The 25,113-nt window shown below is 40.8% G+C and overlaps 1 protein-coding gene across 1 annotated transcript in view; it reads right to left on the bottom strand.

Moving 5' to 3' along the window:
- The window catches only part of LOC140718829 (hepatoma-derived growth factor-related protein 3-like), a 117,087-nt gene extending 97,547 nt beyond the window's left edge, over positions 1-19,540 (bottom strand). The window contains exon 1 of the mRNA XM_073033030.1: positions 19,158-19,540. Within this exon, the coding sequence (XP_072889131.1) occupies positions 19,158-19,241 (84 nt within the window). The 5' untranslated portion in view covers positions 19,242-19,540. The remainder of the gene's footprint in view (positions 1-19,157) is intronic.
- Between the last annotated feature and the right edge of the window lie 5,573 nt (positions 19,541-25,113).

The following is a 25,113-nucleotide window of genomic DNA, read 5'->3' as shown; positions in this document are numbered from 1 at the left end:
GCCATGAATGGAGGTAAATGGGAATATATAGCATTTCTAACATTTGCAGGGATACATACCAGGAGGGAGATTAGTGGGGAGGAACGAATGGACGAGGGAATCATGGAAGGAGCAATCCTTGCAGAAAGTTGAGAATGGGGGAGGGGTAAAGATGTGTTTGTTGATAGGACCCCTTCGAAGATGGCAGAAGTTACGGAGGGTATTGGATGCAAAGGCTGATGGGGTGATAGGTGCGGACAAGAGGAACTCTAGCCCTGTTAAGGCAGTGAGAAGGTGGGTGTCCGGGAAATGAAGGAGACGCAAGTGAGAGTAGCATCAATGGTGGAGGAAAGAAAACACTGTTCTTTGAAGGAGGAGGACATCTCTGATGTTCTGGAAAGGAAAGTCTCATCCTGGAAACAAATGCGGCAGAGGCATTTGGTGGTGTGCAAGTTGGAGTCAAAGTTGATCAACAGTAGCAATGCATTTGTCAATGTTGCGCAGGAAGAGTTGGGGAGCATTATCAGTAAAGGAACAAAGGATGTAGATAAGGTAAACCCAGTGTTGCCTGTTTTTCCTAAGTTGTTTGCAGAAAAAGCTTAAAAACTAATTTCCTTCATATTTTGCAAATGGAATGTTAATATTGTTTTTAACAGCTGTTTCATTCATCAAGAAATGCAAAATGACGCAGCTGCAAAAAATACACATTATTGGTCATTTAAAAAAAACAAGTTATATAGGTTCAGAACACAGCTCTGTAAATTACAAGCATAATGTCCTTTCGATTTTAAGATAATGTGACCTTAATAATACATGATGTTTACAATAAACCAATAAGATGATACTGTGTTATAATGCTATTCTTGTTTATAGTTATTACGTCAATCATGTTATTTTTTAAAACTGCTAATGATTTCATCTGGAGTATTGCAGCTAGCACTGGAAATTTATCTCGATGATCCTAAATGAACTACAGTAATATTCTGCCAAATTATTTCCAACCACTCTCTGGAATGTACAGAACATGTGAAACAGACTGATCTGCTGATTCCTCGGTGTTGATATGATAGTCGTCTGCCAATACTCATTGACAATTTAGTTCTCACATGAGGAAATCTAACCCAGTGATCAGGCAGCAGTGCTCTTGCGATGATGCCACTGCAATGTTTATGATAGTGTAGCTTCGCATTCCAGACACAAGGCTAAATTAAATGCCTAGAAACTATAGCAATTCTGAGCACCGAGCACAGATGAATCTCTCTTTGTGCTAAGCACGCTCATTAATCCTTCATTTAATTCCTCGCTGAACAATAATAACACATGCTAACCCAAAGGAAGCAATGCAGTAGCAGGCACAATACTTCAGGTCTACAGCTTGCTGATAGCTCTATACGAAGCTATTTAGACCCCTTTAAAAAAGGAAAAGAGTAACTAAGTAAGCTGTTTACCTGACAATGTTCTATTATTAAATGGAGCCTTTCTATTAACTGAGAGCTGGATAGAATCTACAGGGATTGAGAGGCAGGAACCAGAGAAATAACAGATAAGCCAATATTGCCTCCTGCATGCAAGGTCTGTAGGAGGGTCTGGCATGTGACAGGACTTGATGCACACTAGTAAAATAAGAATTATTCATGTATTACATACCTAGAATGCAGCTATATAACACATGATAAATAAAATAACTCACAAATATTCAGAATAGAGGCAGATGGAGTTTAATCTGGAGAAACGTGAAGTGAAATAGAACATTACAACACAGTACAAGCCCTTCGGCCCACAATATTGTGTTGCCTTTTAACCCTTTCCTTCAACACAGTCCTCCATTTTTCTTTCATCCGTGTGTTTTCTAAGTCTCTTAAATGTCCCAAATGTACCTGCATCTACCACCACATCTGGCACTGTATTCCACACGCCCACTTCTCTGTACAAAAATAAACTACCTCTGACTCACCCTTACACATTCCTCCAATCACCTTAGAATTATTAGCCCTCCTGGGGGGAAAGTGCTGGTTAGCCACTCAATCTATGCCTCCTATTATCTTGTACACCTCTATCAATTGACATCTCATTCTCCTTCACTCAACCTATCGTCACCTGCTATAATATCGTAGTCAAACAGTAGGGAAATAGGCCTAGGTGACCAAGACTTCCATCTAATGCAGTCCCATTTACCTGTAGTTGGCCCATATCATCTCAAAACCTCTCCTATCCATGTGTTTCTCCAAATGTAGTTTAAATGTTGTTAATAAACCTGCCTCAATAATTTCTTCGGGCAGCTCATTCTACATACCGACCACTCTTTGAGTGAAAAAGTTGCCCTTTAGATTTCTATTAAATTGTATTTTATTATTTTGTACATTATTATTGCACAGTGTTGCACATTGGTAAATTATTTGTATATATTATTATTCTGTACTGTATCATTAGTTAACATTAATATTAAATTTATTTTTTATTATTCATTATTACTAAGTGTGTTTTTTAATTGCTGCTGTAATGAAATAATTTCCCATTCAGGATCAATGAAGTACTTATTGTTGTTGTTATTATTATTAATAATAAATCTTTCCCCTTTCACCTTAAACTTATGCCCTCTAGTTCATTATTCCCCGACCCTGGGAAAAAGTTTGTGCACATTTATGCTATGTATGACCCTCATAGTTTTATGCATCTCTATAAGATCACTTCTTATTCTCCAATGAAAAAAGTCCCAACCTGCTCAACCTCCTTCCAAACCTCGGTACCTCAAGTGCTGGCAACATCCTCATAACTTTCCTCTATGTTCTTTTCATCTTAATGGCATCATTCCTCTCGCAAGGTGACCAAAACTAAACAGAATATTCTCAATACTAAGGTGTTGTACATTTGCAGCATGACATACCAGCTTCCGTACTCAGTGCCCTTTCTGATGAAGGCCAGCATTCTGAAAACCTTCTTCACCACCAGGTCTACCTGCCACGCTGATAGACAGGATTTATTTCATACTTAGGCACAAGAGGCCAAACGAAAGTAAAACTTCATATAAACACAAGAGATTCTGCTGTTGCTGGAGTTCCAGAGTAACAAACACAAAATGCTGGAGGAACGCAGGAGGTCAGGCAACATCTATTGGGAGGAATCAACAGTGACATTTCAGGTCGAGGTCTTTCATCAGGACTGGAAAGCGAGGGGGAGGGGGTTGGCAGATGATAGATGAAACCATGTGAGGGGGTAGATAGGTGGATGGGTGGGGGAGGGGGTTGAAGTGAGAAGCTGGGAGATGATAGGTGGAAAAGGGTAAAGGGCTGAAGGAGAGGGAGTCTGATAGGAGAGGAGAGTGGCCCATGGGAGAAAGGGAAGGAGGAGGGGCACCTGGGGAGGTGACAGGCAGGTGAGAAGAAGGGGTACGAGGAGAGCCAGAATGTGGGAGGGCAGAGAAATTAATGAAAGTTAAGAGAAATCAATGTTCATACCGTTACTTTATCCATTCCTGTCAGTCACCTTATTTTCAGATACTCCTGTACCTAGGGCCACATTATGTACATACAATCTGTCTATGTATATACAGTATGTTTTAGAAAGTCAAACTTGAAGGCAGAGTAAAAGGTTAATGGCAGCATTCTTAGCATTGCGGAGGAAAAAAGGGATCTTGGAGTCCACACCATAGATCCCTCAAAATTACCGTTCAAGTTAAGAAAGCATATGGCATATTGCCCTTCGTTAGTCTGGGCCTGAGTTATAGAAACACAAGATAACATTGCAGCTCTATAAAACTCTGCTTAGATCACATTTGTGTTCAGTTCTGGTCACCTCATATGGAAGGATATGGAGAGGGTGCAGAGGAGGTTTACCAGGGTACTGCCCGGACTAGAGGGCGTGTCTCATGAGTGAGGGTTTTCTCTTTGGAGTGAAGGAGGATGAGAGCTGATTTGATAGAGGTGTACAAGATGATAAGAGGCATAGGTAGAGAGGACAGCAGGAGCATTTTTTCCTAGGGCAGAAATAGCTTATGAGAGGACATAACTTTAAGGTGTACTGGAAGAAAGCAAAGGAATGGGGGGGGGAGAGGGAATGCCAGAAGTAGCTTTCTTTTGTTTTTTTACATACACATAGAGTGGTGGGTGCATAGAATGTGCTTCCAGGAGTAGTAACAGAGGCAAACACATTACAGATCTTTAAGAGACTCTTAGGCCCTTGGAGCGCTGCAGTAGTGTAGTGGCTAGCACGACTCGGGGCATCGAACTTCAAAATTTAACTCCTGTAAGGTTTGTACATTCTTCCCGAGTGCAAGTGTGTTTCCTCTGGGTGCTCCATTTCCTCCCATAGTCTAAAGACATACCAGGTAGAAGGTTAATTGGTCATTGGAAATTGTCCTGTGACTAAGCTAGTGTTAAACCAGTGGCACACAGAGTGGGCCTTTAGGGTCTGTTCCTCTCTGTATCTCTAAATATTTTTTTTAAATGGAGGGCTATGTGGGAGAGATGCGTTACATTAATGCTAGAGTAGGTTAAAAGGTTCTGTGTTCTATGTACGTACCTTATGCACTGGCCTTTAAGAAAATACAGAAAAGTCATCTTTGAAATAATAGAAAGCAGAAGACAGCAAAACTGGATGCATTATGATAATTAGCATCGGGACATTTGTTTTTGTCGCCTTGAAAGAGGAACAACATGAAAGTTCAACCGTTGCCCCGAGCAAAATCATACATCATGGAGAGTCTAAGACCAGAGGGCACAGCCTCAGAATAGACGGGCGTCCTTTTAGAATGGAGATGAGGAGGAATTTCTTTAGCCAGAGAGTGGTGAAACTGTGGAATTTGTCGCGAGAGGCAGCTGTGGAGGCCAAGTCTTTATGCATACGTAAGACAAGGTTGATAGATTCTTGATTAGTCTGGACATGAAGGGACACTGGGAGAAGGCACGAGACTGGGGCTGAGAGGAAAAATGGATCAGCCATGATGAAATGGTGGAGCAGACTCGATGGGCCAAATAGCCAGCATGGTGAAGGACTGGCTGTATTGTAACTAGCAAAAGTAACAAACAGTAAGGGTCAACAGAGTCTGCCATCAAATATTCTTGCAGTCTTATCATATCTAGTTATTGTAAGCAGCAGATAATTAAATAGCTGATGTAAAGTAGTATCTTCAAGAACATCACATTCTCCTCATTGATGATGGAATACAAATCTGTGTGCAAAAGACAGGGCTGTAATTCCATAGTTCTATTATACTAATTTTTGGCTTCATTTTCATTCCATGCAGAGGCATTGCACCTGAGATACTCACTAGCTGCAATCTCAGTCAAAGCTGCATTAATCCTGACCAATATATTTCCTTATGTTTAATAAAGTTTGTACCTTCAAGGCGCTTTCTCATGTGGTTTTCCTGAATAATGTCAACCAACTTCCCTAACTTTCACCTTTTGTCATCAATTTGTCCTTCCTTCAATTCCCTAATTAAAGCTGTACAATGCTACCTACTCTGGAAGAATATACTGTTGAGGCTTTTTAAAGCACTGATGAGGCCTCACTCGGAGTATTGTGAGCAGGTTTGGGCCCCTCATCTACGAAAAACGGTGTTGACATTGGAGAGCACTCGGAGAAGGTTCGTGAGAATGATTCCAGGAATGAAAGGGTTACCATACGAGGACCAATTAAGGCTCTGGGGCCTGTACTCACCAGAACTAAACAGAATGGGGGCGGGGAATCTCATTGAAACCTATCGAATGTTGAAAGGCCTCAACAGAGTGGATGTAGAGAGGATATTTCCTATGGTGGTGGAGTCTAGACCAGACAGCACAGCCTCAGAACAGAGGGACGCCCATATAGAATGGAGATGAGGAGGAATATCTTTCCAGCAGAGTGGTGAATCTGTGGAATTTGTTATCACAGGCAGCTGTGGAGGCCAGGTCATTAGGTATGTTTAAGGCAGAGGTTGACAGATTTTTGATTAGTCAGGGCGTGAAAGGTTAAGGGGAGAAGGCAGGAGATTGGAGCAGAGAGCGAAATGGATCAGCCATGATGAAATGAAAGAGCAGACTCGACGGGTAAATGGACTGCTACTCTTATATTTTATAGTCTTATGGCCTCTGCACAGACTTGTCCAGAGCAGGTAGCATTGTATCGAAGAAAAAACTCCTTCCCCTGTACTGCAAACCCACAATACCCTCTTACTGTCAGGTGGTAACTTTTCTGAAATGGGTATCATTTCTATTATTCTGTCCTTCACAAGGTCTTCAGTTCTAGAATAGCACTATAATTTGTAAAAATGCGTATCAAGCCAGATGTATACTGCTGATAAAGCATCTGTGATATGAGATATTGTTTTTCTTTCTGCTGAGCTGTAGACTGCCTCCAGGTTTTATATCAGCTTTTCAGCATCTGCAGCTTTATTGAACTCTTCTTTTACTGCTCTCTTTCTGTCTTGATAGACCATTCAAGAGGGCTGGTTTGGCACATTTTCTTCCTTGAAAGACATCAGAGAAGCCTGTATTAGATTTTTTTCCCTACAATTCTACATTAGTGGACTGCTTTGCCAAGTGGCTTTGTTCTGCTACAAAAGGCAGGATCTCCCGATAGCTACTTTGACTCCCCGTTCCCATTCTGACATGTCTGTGCGGGGCCTCCTCTACTGCCAAGATAATGCCAAATTCAGGTTAGAGGAGCAAGACCTCACATTTCATCTGGGTAGCCTCCATCCTGATGCATGAACATCAATTTCTTTAAATTCCAGTAAATTCACACTCCTCCCTCCTTCTCTCTTTCTATTCCTCATCCTGGTTACCCCTTCCCTTTTCTTCCCAACCTGCTCATCACCCTCCTCTGGTGCCACTTCTCTTTCCCTTTCTTCCGTGATCCACTGTCCTCTCCTATTAGACTCCTCCTTCTTCAGCCCTTCAGCTTCTTCACCTATCCTCTCTCAGCGTCATACTTTATCGCTATCCCCTCCCTCGCACGCCCATCTCCCCCCTTATCTGGTCTCATCTATCACCAGCTAGATTATACTCATTTCCTTCCTCTCAAGAGTCTTACTCGGACTTCCTTTCCAGTCCCGATGAAGGGTTTTGGCTAGAAAAGCTCACTGTTTATTCCCCGCCATAGATGCTGAGTTTCTCCAGCATTTTGCGTGTGTTGCTCAAGATGTCCAACCTCTGCAGAACCTCTTGTGTTTGGAAAAAAAGGCAATTAGTTTGAAACTAAGCGAATTGCACAGAAATACCAGATGATTAAAAAGTAATTAGAAGCTGCAAAAATAAGAATAAAATAATGTTGGTAATATTGAATCACTACATAATTTACAAAATGTACATACCAATTTAAAACACAAAATGGCAAAATGGTCCAACAATGGCTATAACATTGTCAGAAAGAGTGGTGAGCCTAAGGTTTGGGAAATTCCAGAATTTAGCAGTAAAGTATCAAAAATAAGACAATGAAAGGCAAAGCAGTAAATAAAATTAAGTTATCAGAAACATTTAAAAAAATATTGTAAAAGCTTCTGTGGATATGTTATAATGAGGATTGAGAGAAAGTATAATATGAAGTAACAGCGTATGCCAGAGAAATGAAGTGAAAATTTAATAACTGACTTCATAGAAGACACAGAAAGCCTCCCAGAAATAGTGGGGAGCACCTGGTCTTGAGTAAATAAAGAGTGGAAAAAACAAATAGTAAAACATAGTTTTGGAGAAGCTAATGGACGGAAAGGTGAAAAATCCATCGATGTCCATGACCTGTGTCTCTAAAGTTTTAGAAAAAGGTGGCCATGTTGACTACCGATGATAAGGCTGCTATCTTCCGAAATTTCATGATTCTGGAATGGTTCCCACAAACTGGAAGGTGGCAAATATAACCACAACATTTAAAGATGATGTCGGGGAAAAATATTATGATGTTCTTTTCTTGGTATTAGATGTTCTTTGCTTTCCATTTATTAACCAATTCTCAATCTACACCAGTATATTATCCCATGTGCTCTAATTTTGCCTAGTCCAAAAAATATCAGAGAAGCCAGCTCCCCCTCACCTATTCAGTTAGATTCAACCTCAGAACCTTAACAGATTTGTCAATCATGATTTCACTCTCCGCTAATTGTCAAATTGTATTTTTTTTCTAAGTGCCTCTATTATCACTTCTGTAATTGGAGATTCTGCTTTATTGGTAGCTTAAAGGCCAGTTTCCTTATGGAAAAAAGGAATAGAGTGATCACATCTGGTTGAGAGGTTGTGACCACTGAACTGTCGCAAGGATCAGTAATGGCACCCCAGTTGTTTATAGTTTATATCAATATACTTGGTTGAGGATTGCCAAATGGTAGTGGGTCATGGAGGATACAGAGAGGGATATAAACAGGACACCTGAATGGGCAAGGACTTAACAAATGGAATGCAATGTGGAAAAATGGGAGGTCATCACTTTGAGAGAAAAATGAATCTAATAGCCAAATATTTTTCAGCTGCTGAGAAGCAGAAAGGTATGTGTGCAGAGGGATCTATGTTTATTTATATAAGAATCACTAACATGCAGGTAGAGTAAGAAATTAGGAAGGATTTCTATACAAGTGAAAATATACATCTATAGAGGGACTCTAGTGAGATCACACCTGGAATATATCCTCCTGTTGTAAAGAAGGATATACTTGGAATACAGGGAGTGCAATAAAGGTTCATCAGATTGACTTCTGGCATGGTTGCAGTGAGGTAGAAGAAGGGAGGGGTGATCTAACAGTCTAGGCCAATACTGTCTTGAGCAAAAAACCAATTACTGGAGGTCAAAAGGAATTACTGAGAATGGAGTGGGGAGCTAGCTACATAAAGAAGGGATAGGGAAGGATGAGACAAGACCCAGTCAGTGTTAAGTCCACTGAGGAGGGAGGAAGGTTGATGTGCTGATGAAGCCAGCTGGGGAAGGGTGAGTGAGGAGACACAAACAGCTGCTGGACAATGATACGAGGGTACACAAGGGCTACAAGTGAAATCTGATAAATAAGGAAGGTGAAAATGGGAACCATTAAAGGAGAGGTGGAAGACAAATAGAACCAGGTAGGGGAGGGGATCTGGTAGGTGAAATGTTGATAGCAGTGGATGAACCCAGGAGGAGGAGAGGCCAAAAATGGGCGATGAGGGGCTGGGGACAATGGGAAAAGGGACAAAAATTGTGTGTTTTCAGGCTGATTGAGCGATCTGATGCTATGCCGTCTCCGAGAGGGTTTGTTGAGCTTTTGAGCGAAGTGTGCGGCCTCCAGGCCGAGAAGTTTGGAGACAGGGCTCATGATTTCTTGATGATTAAAGTGTTGAGGAAGGTTGAAATCATCGGAACCGAAAGCGGAAGGCAGACGGGTATTCACTGCCATCTACCAGCTTCTGGCCTGCTGCTGGAGGAAGGTGACTGTGTGTGATGTTCTCTCTCTCCCCCTCTCGTTTGATGCACCCGATGCGCTTGAAAGGTCTCCACTTGATGCTACTGGAGGGTGGTACCTGAGTTGGGCAAGGTTTAATCAATGCGCTTTGTAGATTGGACTCTAGTTCACGCAATGATGTGTTTCAGATTGCTCCTTTTTTTGATGTTATTCTGTGTTAATTGTGATCGGGGCAGCCTGCAATAGCAAATGACACAGTGCTAAATTGAACTGGACAAGCTGTACTGAATATGCCTGGAATCTTTTGATGACTTTGTGGGTTGGTGTTTTTATATTCTGTGTTTTTCACTTTTTTTTTTGCATGTTGGGGTGCGATGTTTTCCTTTGACAAGGTTCCATGGTTTTCCTTGTTTCATGGCTGTCAGTGGGAAGACGAATCTCAGGGTTGTCTACTATATGCGTACTTTGAATACATGATAGGCAGAGGATCGGAAAGAGAGAGGGTCAAAACACAGGGATAAGCATTACATTGAAACTGAAGAATACATTGTTTATACAATATGATTGGACACGAGCCAGGTGGAATAAGAGATGTCGGTCCTCTAGTTCGCATTGAGCCTCACTCTGGCAGTGGAGAAGACTGAGGACAAACAGGTCGCTGCAGGAAAGGGATAGGGAGTAGAAACAGCATACAGCTAGGAGCTCTGGATTGCCAATGTAGACAAGGCACAGATGCTCAAGAAATCCTTCACCTAGTTTGTTCTTGGTCTTGAGGATTAAGAGGCCACATGGAATACCAAATACAGGTCCGGCTTCTATAGTTTCTTGTGTTTCTACTTTACTCTCTAGAGTTGATAAGAATGAGAGGCAATCTCACTGAAATTTTTATGGATATATGGAGGGTGATGGTTCCTCTTTCTGGGGTGCCTAGAAAAAGTGGAGGAATCAGCTTCAATATTGGTGGTGAGGGGTGGATGGTGGAAGTTCTGTCATTCAAGATTGTGCCAGGAAAAAAAAATGTCATCCAGAGAGTACAAAATCTTTGGATTTTTCAGCTCAAGAAGGTCCCTGAGGCTCAGTTGTTGAGTATATTCAAGACAGGAATTGATAGGTTAAGAAAAGAGATATGGGGCTAGTGCATGATGGTAGTGCTGAGGTAAAAGATCAACACATTTGTACAAAATGGCCAAGAAAATATAAGGGGTTAAATGGAAGATTGCTGCTTGTTTCTTGTGTTATTGTTTGCAAGGCACAGCAAAACTAACACCTAAAACTTTATGAATTTAGGCAAATAAGGATAGTGAACTACAATGTGGCTCCCCTAGACAATTTTATGTGTGATTAAATAAATTAAATTGATGAATAAGAAATTGAAAGCAATTAATGAAATAATTATAACAGGTGAGAGGACAGACTTTCTAATACTGAATCAGGTTTGGACACACGCTGCAAAGATATATAAATAATACCAGTGAAGAAAAAATAAATTGACAATGAAAAGTGACACACAGCTGGCCTAATTTATTTGGAAGGGAACACTAGCAGGGATGATGGAAGAACAGCAATGGCTGGAGTTTCTTTGGGCGATTCAGCAGGCACTGTATTCATCCCAAAGATGAAGAAGTATTCTAAAGGGATGTTGATGCAACTGTGGCTGACAAGGGAAGTCAAAGACAGCAAAAAAGGACAAGAGGGGGCATATAATATAGCAAAAATTAGTGGGAAGCTTTTAAGAATCAACAGAGGGTAACTAAAAAGCAATAAGAGAAAAAATGAAATATAAACTAGTAGCTTAGTTGCTGAGTAGTTTCAAGATAGGAGTTTATATGTTAGTAGTTGATATAAGGAGGATGCCAAATGTTCTTTTTCAGACATTAAGAGAGAGGCAAAAGTGGACATCACCCTGCAAGAAAATGACACTGTAAAGGTAATAATGGGGGACAAAGAAATGGTTGACAAACTTATTAAGTATTTTGTGTCAGTCTTCACTGTGGAAGACACAAGCAGTATGCCAGAAATTCAAGAGTGTCAGGGGGCAGATGTGAATATTGCTAAGGAGAAACTGCTTGAGAAGCTGGTAGGTAGGACCAGAAGGATTACACCCCAGGGTTCTGAAAGGGGGAGCTGAAGAGTTTGTGGAGGCGTTAGTAACGATCTTCCAAGGATCATTACATTCTGGAATGGTTCTTGTGAACTGAAAAGTTGCAAATATCACTCCTCTCTTTGAGAAGGGAGGGAGGCAAAAGAAATGAAATTATAGGCCAGTCAGCTTCACTTCCGTGGTTGGGAAGATGTTGGAATCCATTATTAAGAATGAGCTTTTGGGGTACTTGGAGGTACATGATAAAATTGGCCAAAGACAGCATGGTTTTCCTAAGGGGAAATCTTGCCTGACTAATCTGTTGGAATTCTTTAAGGAAATAACAGGCGGAGAGAGAAACGAGAGTCAGTGGATGTTCTTTTGCTTGGACTTTTAGAAGGCCTTTGACAAGGTGCCGCACATGAGGCTGCTTTACAAAACAGGAGCCCATGCTATTACAGGGATATGAGCATGGATGGAAGATGGGCTGACTGGCAGAAGGCAAAGTGTGGCAATAAAGGGGGCCTTTTCTGGTTGGCTGCCAGTGACTAGTCATGTTCCACAGGAGTATCTAATGGAACCACTTCTTTTCATGTTATATGTCATCGATTTGGATGACAGAATTGATGGCTTTGTGACCAGGTTTGCAGACAATACGAATATAGGTGGAAGGGCAGGTAGTGTTGAGGAAGCAGGGAGTCTGCTGAAGGAATTAAGACAAATTTTAAGAATGGGCAAAAAAGTGGAAGATGGAATAGTGTTGGGAAATGTATGGTCATGGACTTTGGCAGAAGGACTAAATGCATAGACTATTTTCTAGGTGGGGAGAAAATTCAAAAAAAATCAGACGTACAAAGGGACTTGGGAGTTCTTGTGCAGGATTCCCTAAAGGTTAACTTGCAAAGGAAGGCAGATGCAATATTAGCATTCATTTCAAGAGGACTAGAATGTAAGAGCAAGGATGTAATGCTGAGTCTTTATAAGGCATTGGTCAGACACTTGAAACATTGTGAGCAGTTTTGAGCCCCTTATCTTAACGTTGTGCTGGCATTGGAATGGGTCCAATGGAGGTTCACGAGAATGATTCCGGGAATTAACGGGTTAATATATGAGATGTGTTTGATAGCCCTGGGCCTGTATTTGCTGGAGTTTAGAAGAATGAGGGGGATTTCATGGAAACCTAGCAAATATTAAAAGGCCTAGATGGAGTGGATGTGGAAGAGAATGTTTCCTATAGTGGGTGAGCCTAGGACCAGAGAGCACACCCTCAGTATAGAGGGACGATCACTTAGAATAGACATGAGGAGGAATTTTTTTAGCCAGAGGATGGCAAATCTGTGGAATTCATTACCACAGACACTGTGGAGGCCAAGTCACTGAGTATATGGAGAGCTGAAGGTTGTTATAGGTTCTTGATTAATCAGGGCATCAAGGGTTATGGGAAGAAGGCAGGAGAATGGGTTTGAGAGGGATAATAAATTAGCTATGATGTAATGGTAGAACAGACTTGATGGGCCAAATGGCCCATCTCTGTTCCTATGCCTCATGGTCTTAAAGGGTTTTCTTCCTATATACTTAAAGGAAGTAGAAGAGAACAATTTAAGTGCCCTAACCATTATTTTCTTATATTCTTTCAGTTCAAGTACTGTTCCTACTGAGTGAGTAATCCACTCTGACTTTTTTTTTTAAAAAGGTGAGCATGGAAAACCAGTCCATTATAGACCAATTAGTGTAACATGTATTGTTGAGAAATCACTAAAGACTATAATTAAGGATCATAAAACTTCTCAGCTAATCAAGAGCCCCATTATAAATATACAGAGTTCCATCATGTCTGACAAAACATTTTGAATTTTTTTCAAGTAAATTCATCTCAGGGGAATGCCTGCGAGTATTATTTATTGAACTTCAAAAAAAAAACCTTTCCCTCATAAAAGACAGTTACAGTAAAGCCAGCGGAATTGAGAACAAATTCCACGCCAGGTTAGCAGATCAGCAAACAGCCGAAAACAGCAGAACAGAGATAATGGCCAGGTATTGTAATTGGCAGAATAGCACTTATGGTGTCCCACAGTGATACTATATGTGTTGGCACTGCTGTTACTATTCATTATATTTACTAATGCTTTAGATTAGATAGAGTGCCATATGTCCAAATGTGTATTAGTTATAATATCAGGCAATAGTACAGACTTTATCAGGTCTGGCCCAATTCGTAGCACCCTTGCTCTGAGTTGCATCTTCAGCAGTAGGAGAATGCTGGAAGTCAGAATTGCCATCCTTTAAATGAGATGTTAAACCAAGATTCCTCTGCCCTCTCAAGATCAAATGAAAATAAAATCATAAAGAAGAGCAGAGAGGTTATTCCCAGTATTTTAGCCATTTCAATATGACAACACTATAATAGATTATTTGATTATCTTTATATGGTTATTTATCTATACAGTGGCGCCATATTCCCTGCATTAAATGAGTAAGATTAATCAACATAATAAATGGTATGAACTGTGGAAAATGGGATTCAATATAAGCAATTGAGGGATTAACATAGAAAGGATCAAAAACTTTCAAATGAATGAAAAGATGGAAAATAATCAAGTCCAAATTGATGTTGGCTAATAAGCAAATTAAGATGTCATGTACCAGTACAGAAAGTGATTTTAGAGTCTAATAGAAAACTGGACTTTATATCTACAAAACAGACAAAGAAGGAGCTAGATTGTTTTCTACAGTTGTATGGTAGTGGTTTGATGATTTCTGAAGAAGTATGAGCTGTTCCTAACACCACAGGGATGTCGTATCCATCCTGGGGAGGGACTGTAGCATCAGTTAGCAGAACAGGCCACCTACCTAAAGGAAAGATCTCGATAAGATTGAAAGAGCACAGAGAAAATTTATAAGAAAACTGCCAAGACTTGAGGACCTGAGTTTTAAGTAAAAGTTGAGTAAGTTAAGACTTTATCCCCTGAAGTGTAGGGAAATAAGGGGAGATTTGATAGAGATGTACAAAGTAATGAGGGGTATAGATAGGGTAAATGCTAGCAGGTCTTTTGCCACTGAGGTTGGTTGCGATTAGAACTGGAGGTAATAGGTTAATGGCAATAGGTGAAATATTTAAGAGAAAACCTGAGGGGAACTTCTTCACTCAGCGGGTAGTGTGAGTGTGGAACGAACTGCCAGTGGAAATATTGGATGTAGGTTCAATTGCAACTCTGGAAAGGTCTGCATAAGTACATAGATGGAATGGGTATGGAGCACTTTGGTTCAGGTGTGGGTCAATATTATAGGCAGAGTAACAGTTTGGCACACATTAGATGGACAAAAGGGCCTGTTTCTGTGCTGTACTGCTTAAATGATTCTATGTTTCTCCTAATTTAGGAAGAAGGGTTATAATCTGTGGAAAAATGCTCAAACTGGTGTTGCACCCCTGGATTTCTGAAGATTACAGGGAGCTGATGGAGCAGATGGAAAGTAAGTATTACCGCTGGCTTTGAAAACTTGAATGGCAGGACATTGAGTAAATTTGTCAGGCCATCTGCGGATAAATTTAGGAAATAATTCTCAATAGAGGTAGAACAAAATCTGGGAGTTCCTGAAACAACAGCTGATGCTGGGTCAGTCATAATTTTTAATGCAAGGCTAGTAGATTATTGCTAACCAATGACATTCAAGGAGAAAATACTTAAGAGTTAGGTGACAGATCAGCAGAGCTCTGAATGGCATACTTGTCCCTACGTCAAACATTAAATCTGAATGATATCAAGCCTGTCAACAATTCTGAGTAGAAGATGAGCAAACTGTGTAAACCACGTGGCGTCGCTTCACAACATATTGCAGAATGGCCTGCACTAAGCAATGAACTTATGTAAACTTACATTACCACACAACTTACTCAGCAAGGTCATCTGTACAAATACCAAACATTATACTCATGTGGAACAACTGGAGCAGAGAAAAGTCTTCCACATCATGCTTTTATGACAGTTTAGCATCATCACCACTGGAGTTTGGTTTATACATGTTGTATTGCAGGTTGGACGCTTGGAGGTCATACTATTCAAATTACTTGACTTGTAGTGGAAGTCAACACACAGGGGAGTGGAACCAAAATATCAGGCTGTAGATTTGGTTCAAAGAAGACACCCTTTTTTTCACAGAACTTGAAGACAACAAGTTGTAAGAAGCAAGGCGCTGGAGCCAATCTTGCTGATATTTCCTCTACATTTGCGCATGTTACCATTTTGCTAATTGTTGATTGCTCAAGGCTTTTTGCACTATTGTTTGGTAAACTGTTGGTTGTTTTTGTGTTGTCCGTTATGGTACTGTCCTGTGTCTTATGCTTGGCATTGAACCACAACCAATTCTGGTATGCTTCACATACTGACAATTAGCGATTCCGATTTGGATAACACAGTGGCTTTCATATTATGAGTGGGTATGCAACAGATTTGTACTTTGGTGGGTAACCCACTTGAGAATTTTGATAATGTTCTATTTACAGTGTATCAAGTCATTTCTCAGTCTTTAATATGTTGGCAAATTGGATGGGGAAGCTTGACACAATGATTCACTGTTCTCCCTGCTCCTCGGTGGGCTTCTACTACACTGATCGCTGGATACCCCAAGGCAGTGCCCAGCATTACCAGGAGTTGCCACAAATTAGGGGATCTTCGCTCCAAGAGTACCCTCAATGTCCTTTTAGTTTTCCTTTCCCTTGCCTCTGAAAGGAGAATTGGCACACCAGAATTCAGGTAGGACCAGACACTGATCTTAATAAGATATGGGATTGCATACTGGCCCATCAAGATGATGCCATATGAGTTAGAGGTACCCAAATCCAAAGGAGCTCCTGTTGATCTCCTGTTCCCAGTTACCTCACAAATTACACCAGGGGCAAGTAGTAAAAATACAAGACTAATCAGAAGCACAAAATCGTGAATTTACACACAAGCACTGAAAGGGAATAAATGGATGGAATAAAGGGTTAAGTAACTATATGTCAAAATGCATTATGTGCAGTACTCAAACAGGTGAAAAAAACTATGTTGATACGGATGGTTTGGGCACAGTTGCAAAATGAAAGCTGAAATATCATTTCTACAAACAAGGTATAATGGATGTTCCTCAAGGAACATCCTTTTAGCAAGTGCATCCCACATTTCAACAACCAATACACTTTACTGCAACATAAAGCATTTTAAGACATTCAAATCATGAAGGGCATTAAATAAATGAACGTTTAAAAAAATTTCTCTGTAGATTTGTTCACAAATTCCATATTTAGTTCTCTCTGTACTGGAAAGCTGCATATACCACTGTTCAAAAAGTAAACAGGAAGTTCAAATGGGCTATGGGGTTGAACATCCGGGAAGCAGGCCATTTGGCCCACCACCTCCATACTGACCAGTAGGCATCCATCTGTTCTAATCCCATAATCTCCTATGCCTATACAATTGAAGTCCTCATCTCCACATTTGTTAAATGCTGCCAGTGACTTGGCTTCAATTTCTCTGGTGGGCAGTGCATTCAGCTCCCCACTGCATGGGTGAGAAAGGCCCCTCTCAGAATCCCTTCCACTTTCATCCTAAGTATGATTGGTTTACTTTTGATATGGGATAAAGTTCCCTGGAATCTACCCCATCTCCAGTATATCCCTCATAATTTTAAATACTTTGACCAGAAGTCCTCTTATCCTCCTCCACTCCACAAAGTACAGTCTCTCCTCATAACTGGCCCTGGCAATATGCTAGAGGATGCACAGATCTCTGCATGTATGATTGCTTCAAATGACTTAGTGGACCAATTGGTTTTCTACTGTGTTTGGATGAAATCCATCATCAAGGGCCCCCATCACCCAGAACATGCCTTCTTCTCATTGCTACCGTCAGGAAGGAGGTACGAGAGCCTGAAGGCATACCGTCAACGAGTCAGAAACATCTTCTTCCTCTCTGCCATCTGATTTCTGAATGGACATGGAACCCATGAACACTACCACACTACTTTTTTTAATTTTTAGTTTCACACTGCTTATTTAACTATTTAGTGTATATACTTACTGTAATTCGCCGTTCTTTTCCTAGTTTTATGTATTGCATTGTACTGCTGCTGCAAAGACAACAAAGTTCACAACATATGCTGGTGATATTCAACCTGATTCTGATTCTGGAGATTATCGTTGGGGATTATATGACAAAAGATTCTTCAGTGCTTAAGTTTCAAAAGACCGTTTCAAGGTGCCACTGATTATGTTCTTTAATGTTCTGTTGAAGTCTGAAGTCAGCATAACAGTATGATAGAACTGGCAACAACACAGTGCTTTTGGTATATCGTAGTGAAACAATAGGTTCAAGATTGTCAACATTACACCAAATTGTGTAATGCTGGTGATGTCAGAAAAATTTAAAGGCCTTAATGTTGTTCATCAGTAGGTTGTCCATAGTATCTGCTGAAATCCTTGCAGTGAATGGAATAATTCTTCAACAGCTCTTTACTATCCAAGTACATATGACAGTAAACACGTTCTCATTGTCAGAGACAGATCACAACCAGCAAATAAAGTAGGATTGAGTAGGAATTCATTCTACACCATCTGAAGCATAACAATAATTAGGTCATATGAAAATAAAATTATGTTAATTTAAATATTATTATTCTTTTAACAACTCATCGAACAGGTATAAATTCAACTGGCCTCTCGCTGCTTTCAAAATGGTCAGCAATTAAATACTGGCAGAAATGCATGCTGGAAATAAAACTTGGCAATGTCCTAATTTGGAATTAATTGTAACATGCACACATTTGTGTGAAAATGTTACACAGCTGTGTAAAAAAAAAACCCAACTTGCTCGCAGTTTCTGTGGCGCATAGTTAGACTTGGCACGGAGTGTGAGAGGTACAATGTTCTGGCACCCATCTCATGATCGATGCTTTTGGAAGCCTCCTCCCACATCGGGTAGAATCTGCCCTCAGCAAACGCGCTCTGCTAGATTGATGTTCAATATTCATTCAAAGGCAACACGTTTCAGAGCCACCTTGTCAACAGCACCTGACTTACATGAGTCAGAGTAACGTGATATTGATTTAAGAATGATGAACACCATTCCCTGCTTCTTGTTTACCACTTGTCATAAAGCAAGAAAATTACTAACAATGCACTTCCACGCAACCAAACCACAGCTGTAACGTGTAATCACCATCTTTCTTTTTTCTTCCCTAGGATCAATGAAAATACTTGCCAACCACAAAAAAAAAGGCTGCCAAGATATATTCCCTAACTGGGAACAGTAACTACCAACAAACCCTTAACTGGAGGTATCCAGGATCGGTTTATTTACGGCCTCGGTGCTCTTAGTCAACCCATGTGGGATTCAGACACATACATCGATGTTTGTAATCTGTGGTCCTTCCCCCCACCCCGTAAGATCCCCCATACTACGATGCAGGAATCTATATTAAAATAAAACAGTTTAACGGTGGCAAAACCTTTCAATCGGCCTTCTTGTGGCGGGCAATTATTTCCTATAGGTGCCGGGAGATTATATAATCATTTGAAAGCGGCCCTTCTATGTTCCACATCTCAGGTACTCGCCTGTTTCTTTTTTTTTTGTTTTGTTTCATGGCATTAACACACACCAAAAAAAATAACATGTCAAGCGGCGGCCGAGGAGCGGGCAGCTTGCGCCGCCTTTCCCCCGGCCGAGCCGAGGTGCCCGGCGGCATCGCTCGCCGCCCCGCGCCGTCCTCCGTACCGGCTCCACTCACCCTCGCTGGCCAGTGCGGGTAGCCTTTCATCTTGGCGAACACCAGATCGCCAGCCTTGTAGTCTCTCGGCCTCGGTCGAGCCATCGCTGCCTGTCTGTCTGTCTGCCTCTGCCCCCTCCCCAGCCCCCAACCACCTTCGACTGGAAAACCAGGCTTCAAACGAACCGAGATCCACCTCCAAGCCGGCGGGATGAGGAGGATTGGGGAGGGGGGAGAAGGGCAGTGAGAGGGAGGGGGCAGGAAGGAGGGCCCCGAGCTGAACACCTCCCTTCCACCTTATTTGTGTTTTTTTATAAATTATCGCACAAGTTCTTCCCCCCACTTCTTGATTTCCGCCCCGAGAGCAAAGCGAAACAAACCCTCCTCCCCCCACCCCCCGGAATGCGGAAAGCTCCCGCGGTCTCGGTGCCCTTGGCGGCGAACTGCTCCAGTCGGCGCTCGCACACTTTAACCCAATGCTCAGGCGGTCGGCGATCGCTATACCTCCCTCTCGCTTCAAACGCAAGCCTCTAATTTCACGCTTTTATGTATTATGCATCAAATGCAATCCACACAGAGAATAAGTATCCGAGGCAAATGGTTACTTTTATTTGTAAACATATTTATTTGGTTACAATGTTGTCATTTCAACACCCCCCCCCCCTCCAGGAAGTTTACTCACTGTCCTAAAAATAATGGTGACTGTTCGACTGTTAAGAGATGGTGGGGGGGGGGGGTTATTGCCCCTCCATCCCACCCCTTACGTAGAAATCTTCGTGGATCGCATTCTTAATGAACAGGGAGGAAGCAGGAAAGGGGGACATTTATGTTCGCAGAAAAACATTTGTTCGTGTGTGACGATCCAAGCGATGTTTACACAAGCATTGCAATTAATAAAAAGGACAGCACAGGCAACGCTTGTGGCTGGAACCTCAAGGATTAGGAGAGTCCATTTAATCCTGCTCTTCCAGGGGCGCAATTGAACGGAGTACGTATCTCACAAACCCGGCAAAATCCTGGTGATTCCAACTTCTTTAACTCATTTTGTTTACACATTTTGTTTACTTATTCAAATGATTGGATGATTATTTGAATAAGTAGAAAAGAGTGATGTAAAGTGGAACATGAATTATCAGCCAATTCAAATCAAAAATATAAAACATAGTAAAACCAATTTTGATGAAAGGTCATTTTCCAGGAACGTCAACTTTATTTTTTCTCTCTCTCTCAGAAGCTGCCTGGTTTGGATGTTTACAGCAGTTTGTACCTTTTTCATGCTTCCACCAGTTAGAATGCCTTTTACTTTCAGTTTTTGCATAATTCATGGACAATATCTCGTTACAATTCATTTGATTATATTTTGAATCTTTGTTGTAACTTGGCAAAGTTGATCTATACACCATAATAGGAGGGAAACACCATAATGTAATGTTGTTACACAGGAAAAGCAGAAAGCTGCTGTAATACAAACATGATCTTGTTTGTGTATTGCTGCTCCATTTTAATAATCATTTTTTTTTCATTGTAGTCATGTCAGATATTATGCTAATTTATAATTTATGATATTACTATTCATCATTTTAATTCATGAACAAAGTTTGGACCCTTCCTTATTACAATTAGATATAACTTCAGTTTGTGTTTAAGTATTTGATCAGCAAGACAAAATTATATTTATTCATATAAACCAGAACTTTAATTTAAAACAATAGATATATAGACAGATACTTTATTGATCCCAAAGGAAATTGTTGTGTTACAGTAGCATTACAAATACAAATACTTTATTGTCACCAAACAATTGATACTAGAACGTACAATCATCACAGTGCTATTTGTTTCTGCACTTCGCGCTCCCTGAAGTACAAATCGAAGTAAATATAATAAAAATTTAAATTATAAATCATAATTAGAAAGTAGAAAAGGGAAAGTATGGTAGTGCACAAGTGCACAGATATACAAATACTAGAAGAGAAGTACGAAAGAATAAAAAATAAGTTACCTCCAACAGTCTAACAGGAGGGGGTCATCACTTCCCCGGCTATAGGTTGACTCATTATAGAGCCTAATGGCCAAGGGTAAGAATGACCTCAAATAGCACTCGTTGGAGTAACACAGTTGTCTTAGTCTATTACTAAAAGTGCTCCTCTGCTTAGCCAAGATGGCATGCAGAGGATGAGAAACATTGTCCTGCGTTGCCAGTATTTTCTGTAGTGTAGAAAATGAATGTAGAATATGGGGGGGGAAAAGTACACTGATAACAGGTCAAGAAATGTAGATCTGGCGCAATCTTTTCAATCACCTGGACACTGAATAGTTTGTAATTATGCTAAAAATTTAAACTATATTCACCCTTCCAAGAATATCAAAGAGTAAGGAGAAACTGCAGTAGTCCTCTGATCTTGTCCTGCCATAAACATGAAAATTGAAACAAGCCTTTAATGTTCTTTGGCCTCTTACTACTTTTCACCTGTCTATCACCTCCCCTCGGAAGGGACGTTCTTCTGCCCTTTCTCCCATGGTCTCCTCTCCCCTCCAATCAGATTCCTCCCTCTGCAGCCCTTTACCTTTCCTGCCCACCTGTCCTCACTTACCACCTGCTAGCTATCTTCCTTCCCCTCCCCCACCTTTTTATTCAGGCATCTTCCCCCTCCTTTCGAGTCCTGAAGAAGGGTCTTGGCCCAAAACATCAACTGTTTACTCATTTCTATAAATGCTGCCTAACCTGCTGAGTTCCTCCAGCATTTTGCATGTGTTGCTTTGGATTTCCAGCATCTTCAGATGTCCTGGTGTTTGCTACTTCCCTTACTCTACTTTCTCCTCAAGAAACAAAAGAGAGAAGCCATTGTGGTAGTTTCCCTTTGTTTCTGCTAGTCTGACTTATACAGTATAGCCCAAATTGTGATGAAGTGGGAATCCTAAATGTAAGTGAGTTACAGACTATTAAACAGGTTTAGGATTCCGTTAGCCTAGATCAAACCCTGCCTACAGAACTGGCCACACCCCCAGATTTAAACTGTGAGAATCTGCCAGAGTCATTGGTTTGGAAGGATTCCTGATGATGTACTGATTTTCTTAGTCGTCCAGTCCCCAATAGGCACTTTGTAAAGTACATCATTTGTATCAAAATATATCTCAACTCTCAGCTACACTGCAATCAAAATATTAATGTTAAGTACTTAAAAATATGTTTCCAGTCATGTTAAATTAGGTTACTTAAAGGTAGTGCACTTGACAACCTTATTTAAAAATACATATATTAACAATAAACCAATTTCAAATACATAATTAAACTATGCCAGGTTAACACAATTAAGTTGGAAAAGAATACTTAAATGAATAATGAAATTTGATCAGAGAATTCTGTTATTACTGTTCATTTTTGCAAAGCTCTTACTTCACGCGGTTCAAAAGTAGAATTAAAATCAGGTTTATTATCACTGATGTATGTTGTAAATTTTGTTGTTTTGTGATAGCAGTATAATGCAATACATTAAAAAATTACTACAAGTTACAAAATAGTGCAAACGCCAAATAACGTGATAGTCTTCGTGAGTAAGTGAGGCATATACTTATGATGTGGTGACATGTCGATGTATGCCATTCACATACTTTTATATACAACCCATAATGAATTATGTAAACAAAAAAGAATGCTTAATCAACAATACATTTACAATATGACTCAAATATTACAAGGATGTTGCTGGGTCTGGAGGACCTGATTTATAAGGAAAGATTGAATAGGTTATGACTTAATTTCTTTGAACATCAAAGATTGATATGAGATTTGATAAAGGTGTACAAGATTATGAGGGGTATAGATAGATCAGGGCATTGGAAGAATCTCAGTTGGAGATGAGAGGGTGTACAGAAAGGAGTGAGGTATACCAGCTAATTGAGTGGTATCACAACAACAACATTGAGTGGTATCTCAATGTCAGTAAGACCAGGGAGCTGATTCAGGACTTCAGAAAGGGTAGGACGAGGGATCACAAACCAATCCTCATAGAGGTGTTAGAAGTGGAGGGAGTGAGCAATTTCAAGTTGTTGGGTTTCATTATCTATAAGGATCTAACCTGATCCCAGCATATCAATATAGCTGTAAAGAAGCCAAGACAATGGATATATTTCATCAGGAGTTTGAGGAGATTTGGTTTGTCACCTAAGGCACTCAAAAACATCTATTGTACAGATGTACCTTTCAGAATACAGTCTGCATCACTGTCTGGTCTGGGGGTGGGGGCACTGCACAAGATATAAAGAAGCTACAGAAAGTTGTAAAATTTGTCAGCTTCATCTTGCTACTAGCCTCAAGACATCTTCAAGGACCAGTGTTTCAGAAAGGCAGCATCCATCATCACCCAAGACATGCCCTCTTCTCATTGTTACCATCAGGAAAGCGGTACAGAAGCCTGAAGACACACACTCAGCAATTCAGGAACAGCTTCTTCCCCTCTGCTATTCAATTCCTAAATGGACGTTGAATCCATGAACACCACCTCACTTTTATTGTTTTTTATTGTTTCTATTTTCAGATTCAGATTCAGTTTATTGTCATTTAGAAACCACAAATGCAATGCAGTTAAAAAATGAGACAATGTTCCCCCAGAATGATATCACAAAGCACATGACAAAATAGACTACACTAGAAAATCCACATAACATTTGGCAATCCCCAATCCAGAGTCCGGAGAGGCTGCTGCGTATTAATATCACGCTACCATCTTAGCGCGTTCCCCGGAAAGGAGCTCCAAGTCCACCAGACAAACAAGACCAAAAACTAAAGCTACAAGACCTGCACAAAACCACATAATTACAACATATAGTTACAACAGTGCAAACAATAGCATAATTGATTAAAAAAAAACAGACTATGGGCACAGTAAAAATAGTCCAAGATGTTAAAGGACTGTAAGTTCAAAAGAAATCACCACAGTTTCCACAAGTCCCCAGGGTCCCGAAAGACTCGCCATCCCACATCAGCGGCAGAAGGGAGTACCCCCGCTATGGACTTCCAAGGCGCCGCCTGACTCAGCCTCGCAGACACAGCACACAATGGAAGCGCCGTCGAAACCAGCCTCACAGACGCAGCACACACCGAAAGCAACCTGAGTCCATTTTGGTATTTTGGCACTATTTCTAATTTAATACATACACACACACACACGCACACACACACGCGCACACACACACACACACACACACACACACACACACACACACACACACACACACACACACACACACACACTTCTATTGATTTACTTATTTATTATTATTTTTCCTATATTATCATGTATTGCATTGTGCTGCTAAGTTAACAAATTTCACAACATATGCCAGTGATATTAAACCTGATTCTGATTCTGATAGGGTGAATGCAAGCAGTATTTTCCCACTGTGGTTGGGTGGGACTAAATGGGCCGAAGGGCCTTTCTCTGTGTTGTAATTTTTGATGACTCCATTACTCTAAATATTAAATGCGCAACAAAACCCAATAGAACCGATTAAAAAATACCATCAAACACCCAATGCATGAAAAAAGAACAAATCATGCAAACAATAAAAAGTTAACAAATAACATTCAGAGCAAAAGTCCATGAAAGTGAATTCACGGCAACAGAGCCAGTTCATTGCTGCAGCCCATCCAGGAGCCCATTAGTCGCAGGCCACAGCCTCAGTTCAGTACAGAGACGAATAAACCTCCTGGAGCAGTGAGCTGAACACTGGCCAACCCTTCACCTAAGGCTCTGACACCCCGACCTTTTCAATTGCCCCTGCACTTAAACTGGCTGAAGATTGGCTCATTCCTTGCTCTCAGGGCTGGGCCATGCAGCTTCGATTCGGCCCTGTCTTCTCCAGCAATGGCCAGACGTCAGCTTGTTCCTTGTTCTTAGGCATGGACCACACCGCCCCGATTTGGCCTGTACCTGCTGCGCTGCCACAACCATACTGCACCGTCAAGACTCCAGTT

Source organism: Hemitrygon akajei, chromosome 30 (genome assembly GCF_048418815.1).
Source record: "Hemitrygon akajei chromosome 30, sHemAka1.3, whole genome shotgun sequence".
In the NCBI taxonomy this organism is placed as follows: Eukaryota; Metazoa; Chordata; class Chondrichthyes; order Myliobatiformes; family Dasyatidae; genus Hemitrygon; species Hemitrygon akajei.
This window is presented reverse-complemented; position numbering and strand designations above follow the sequence as displayed.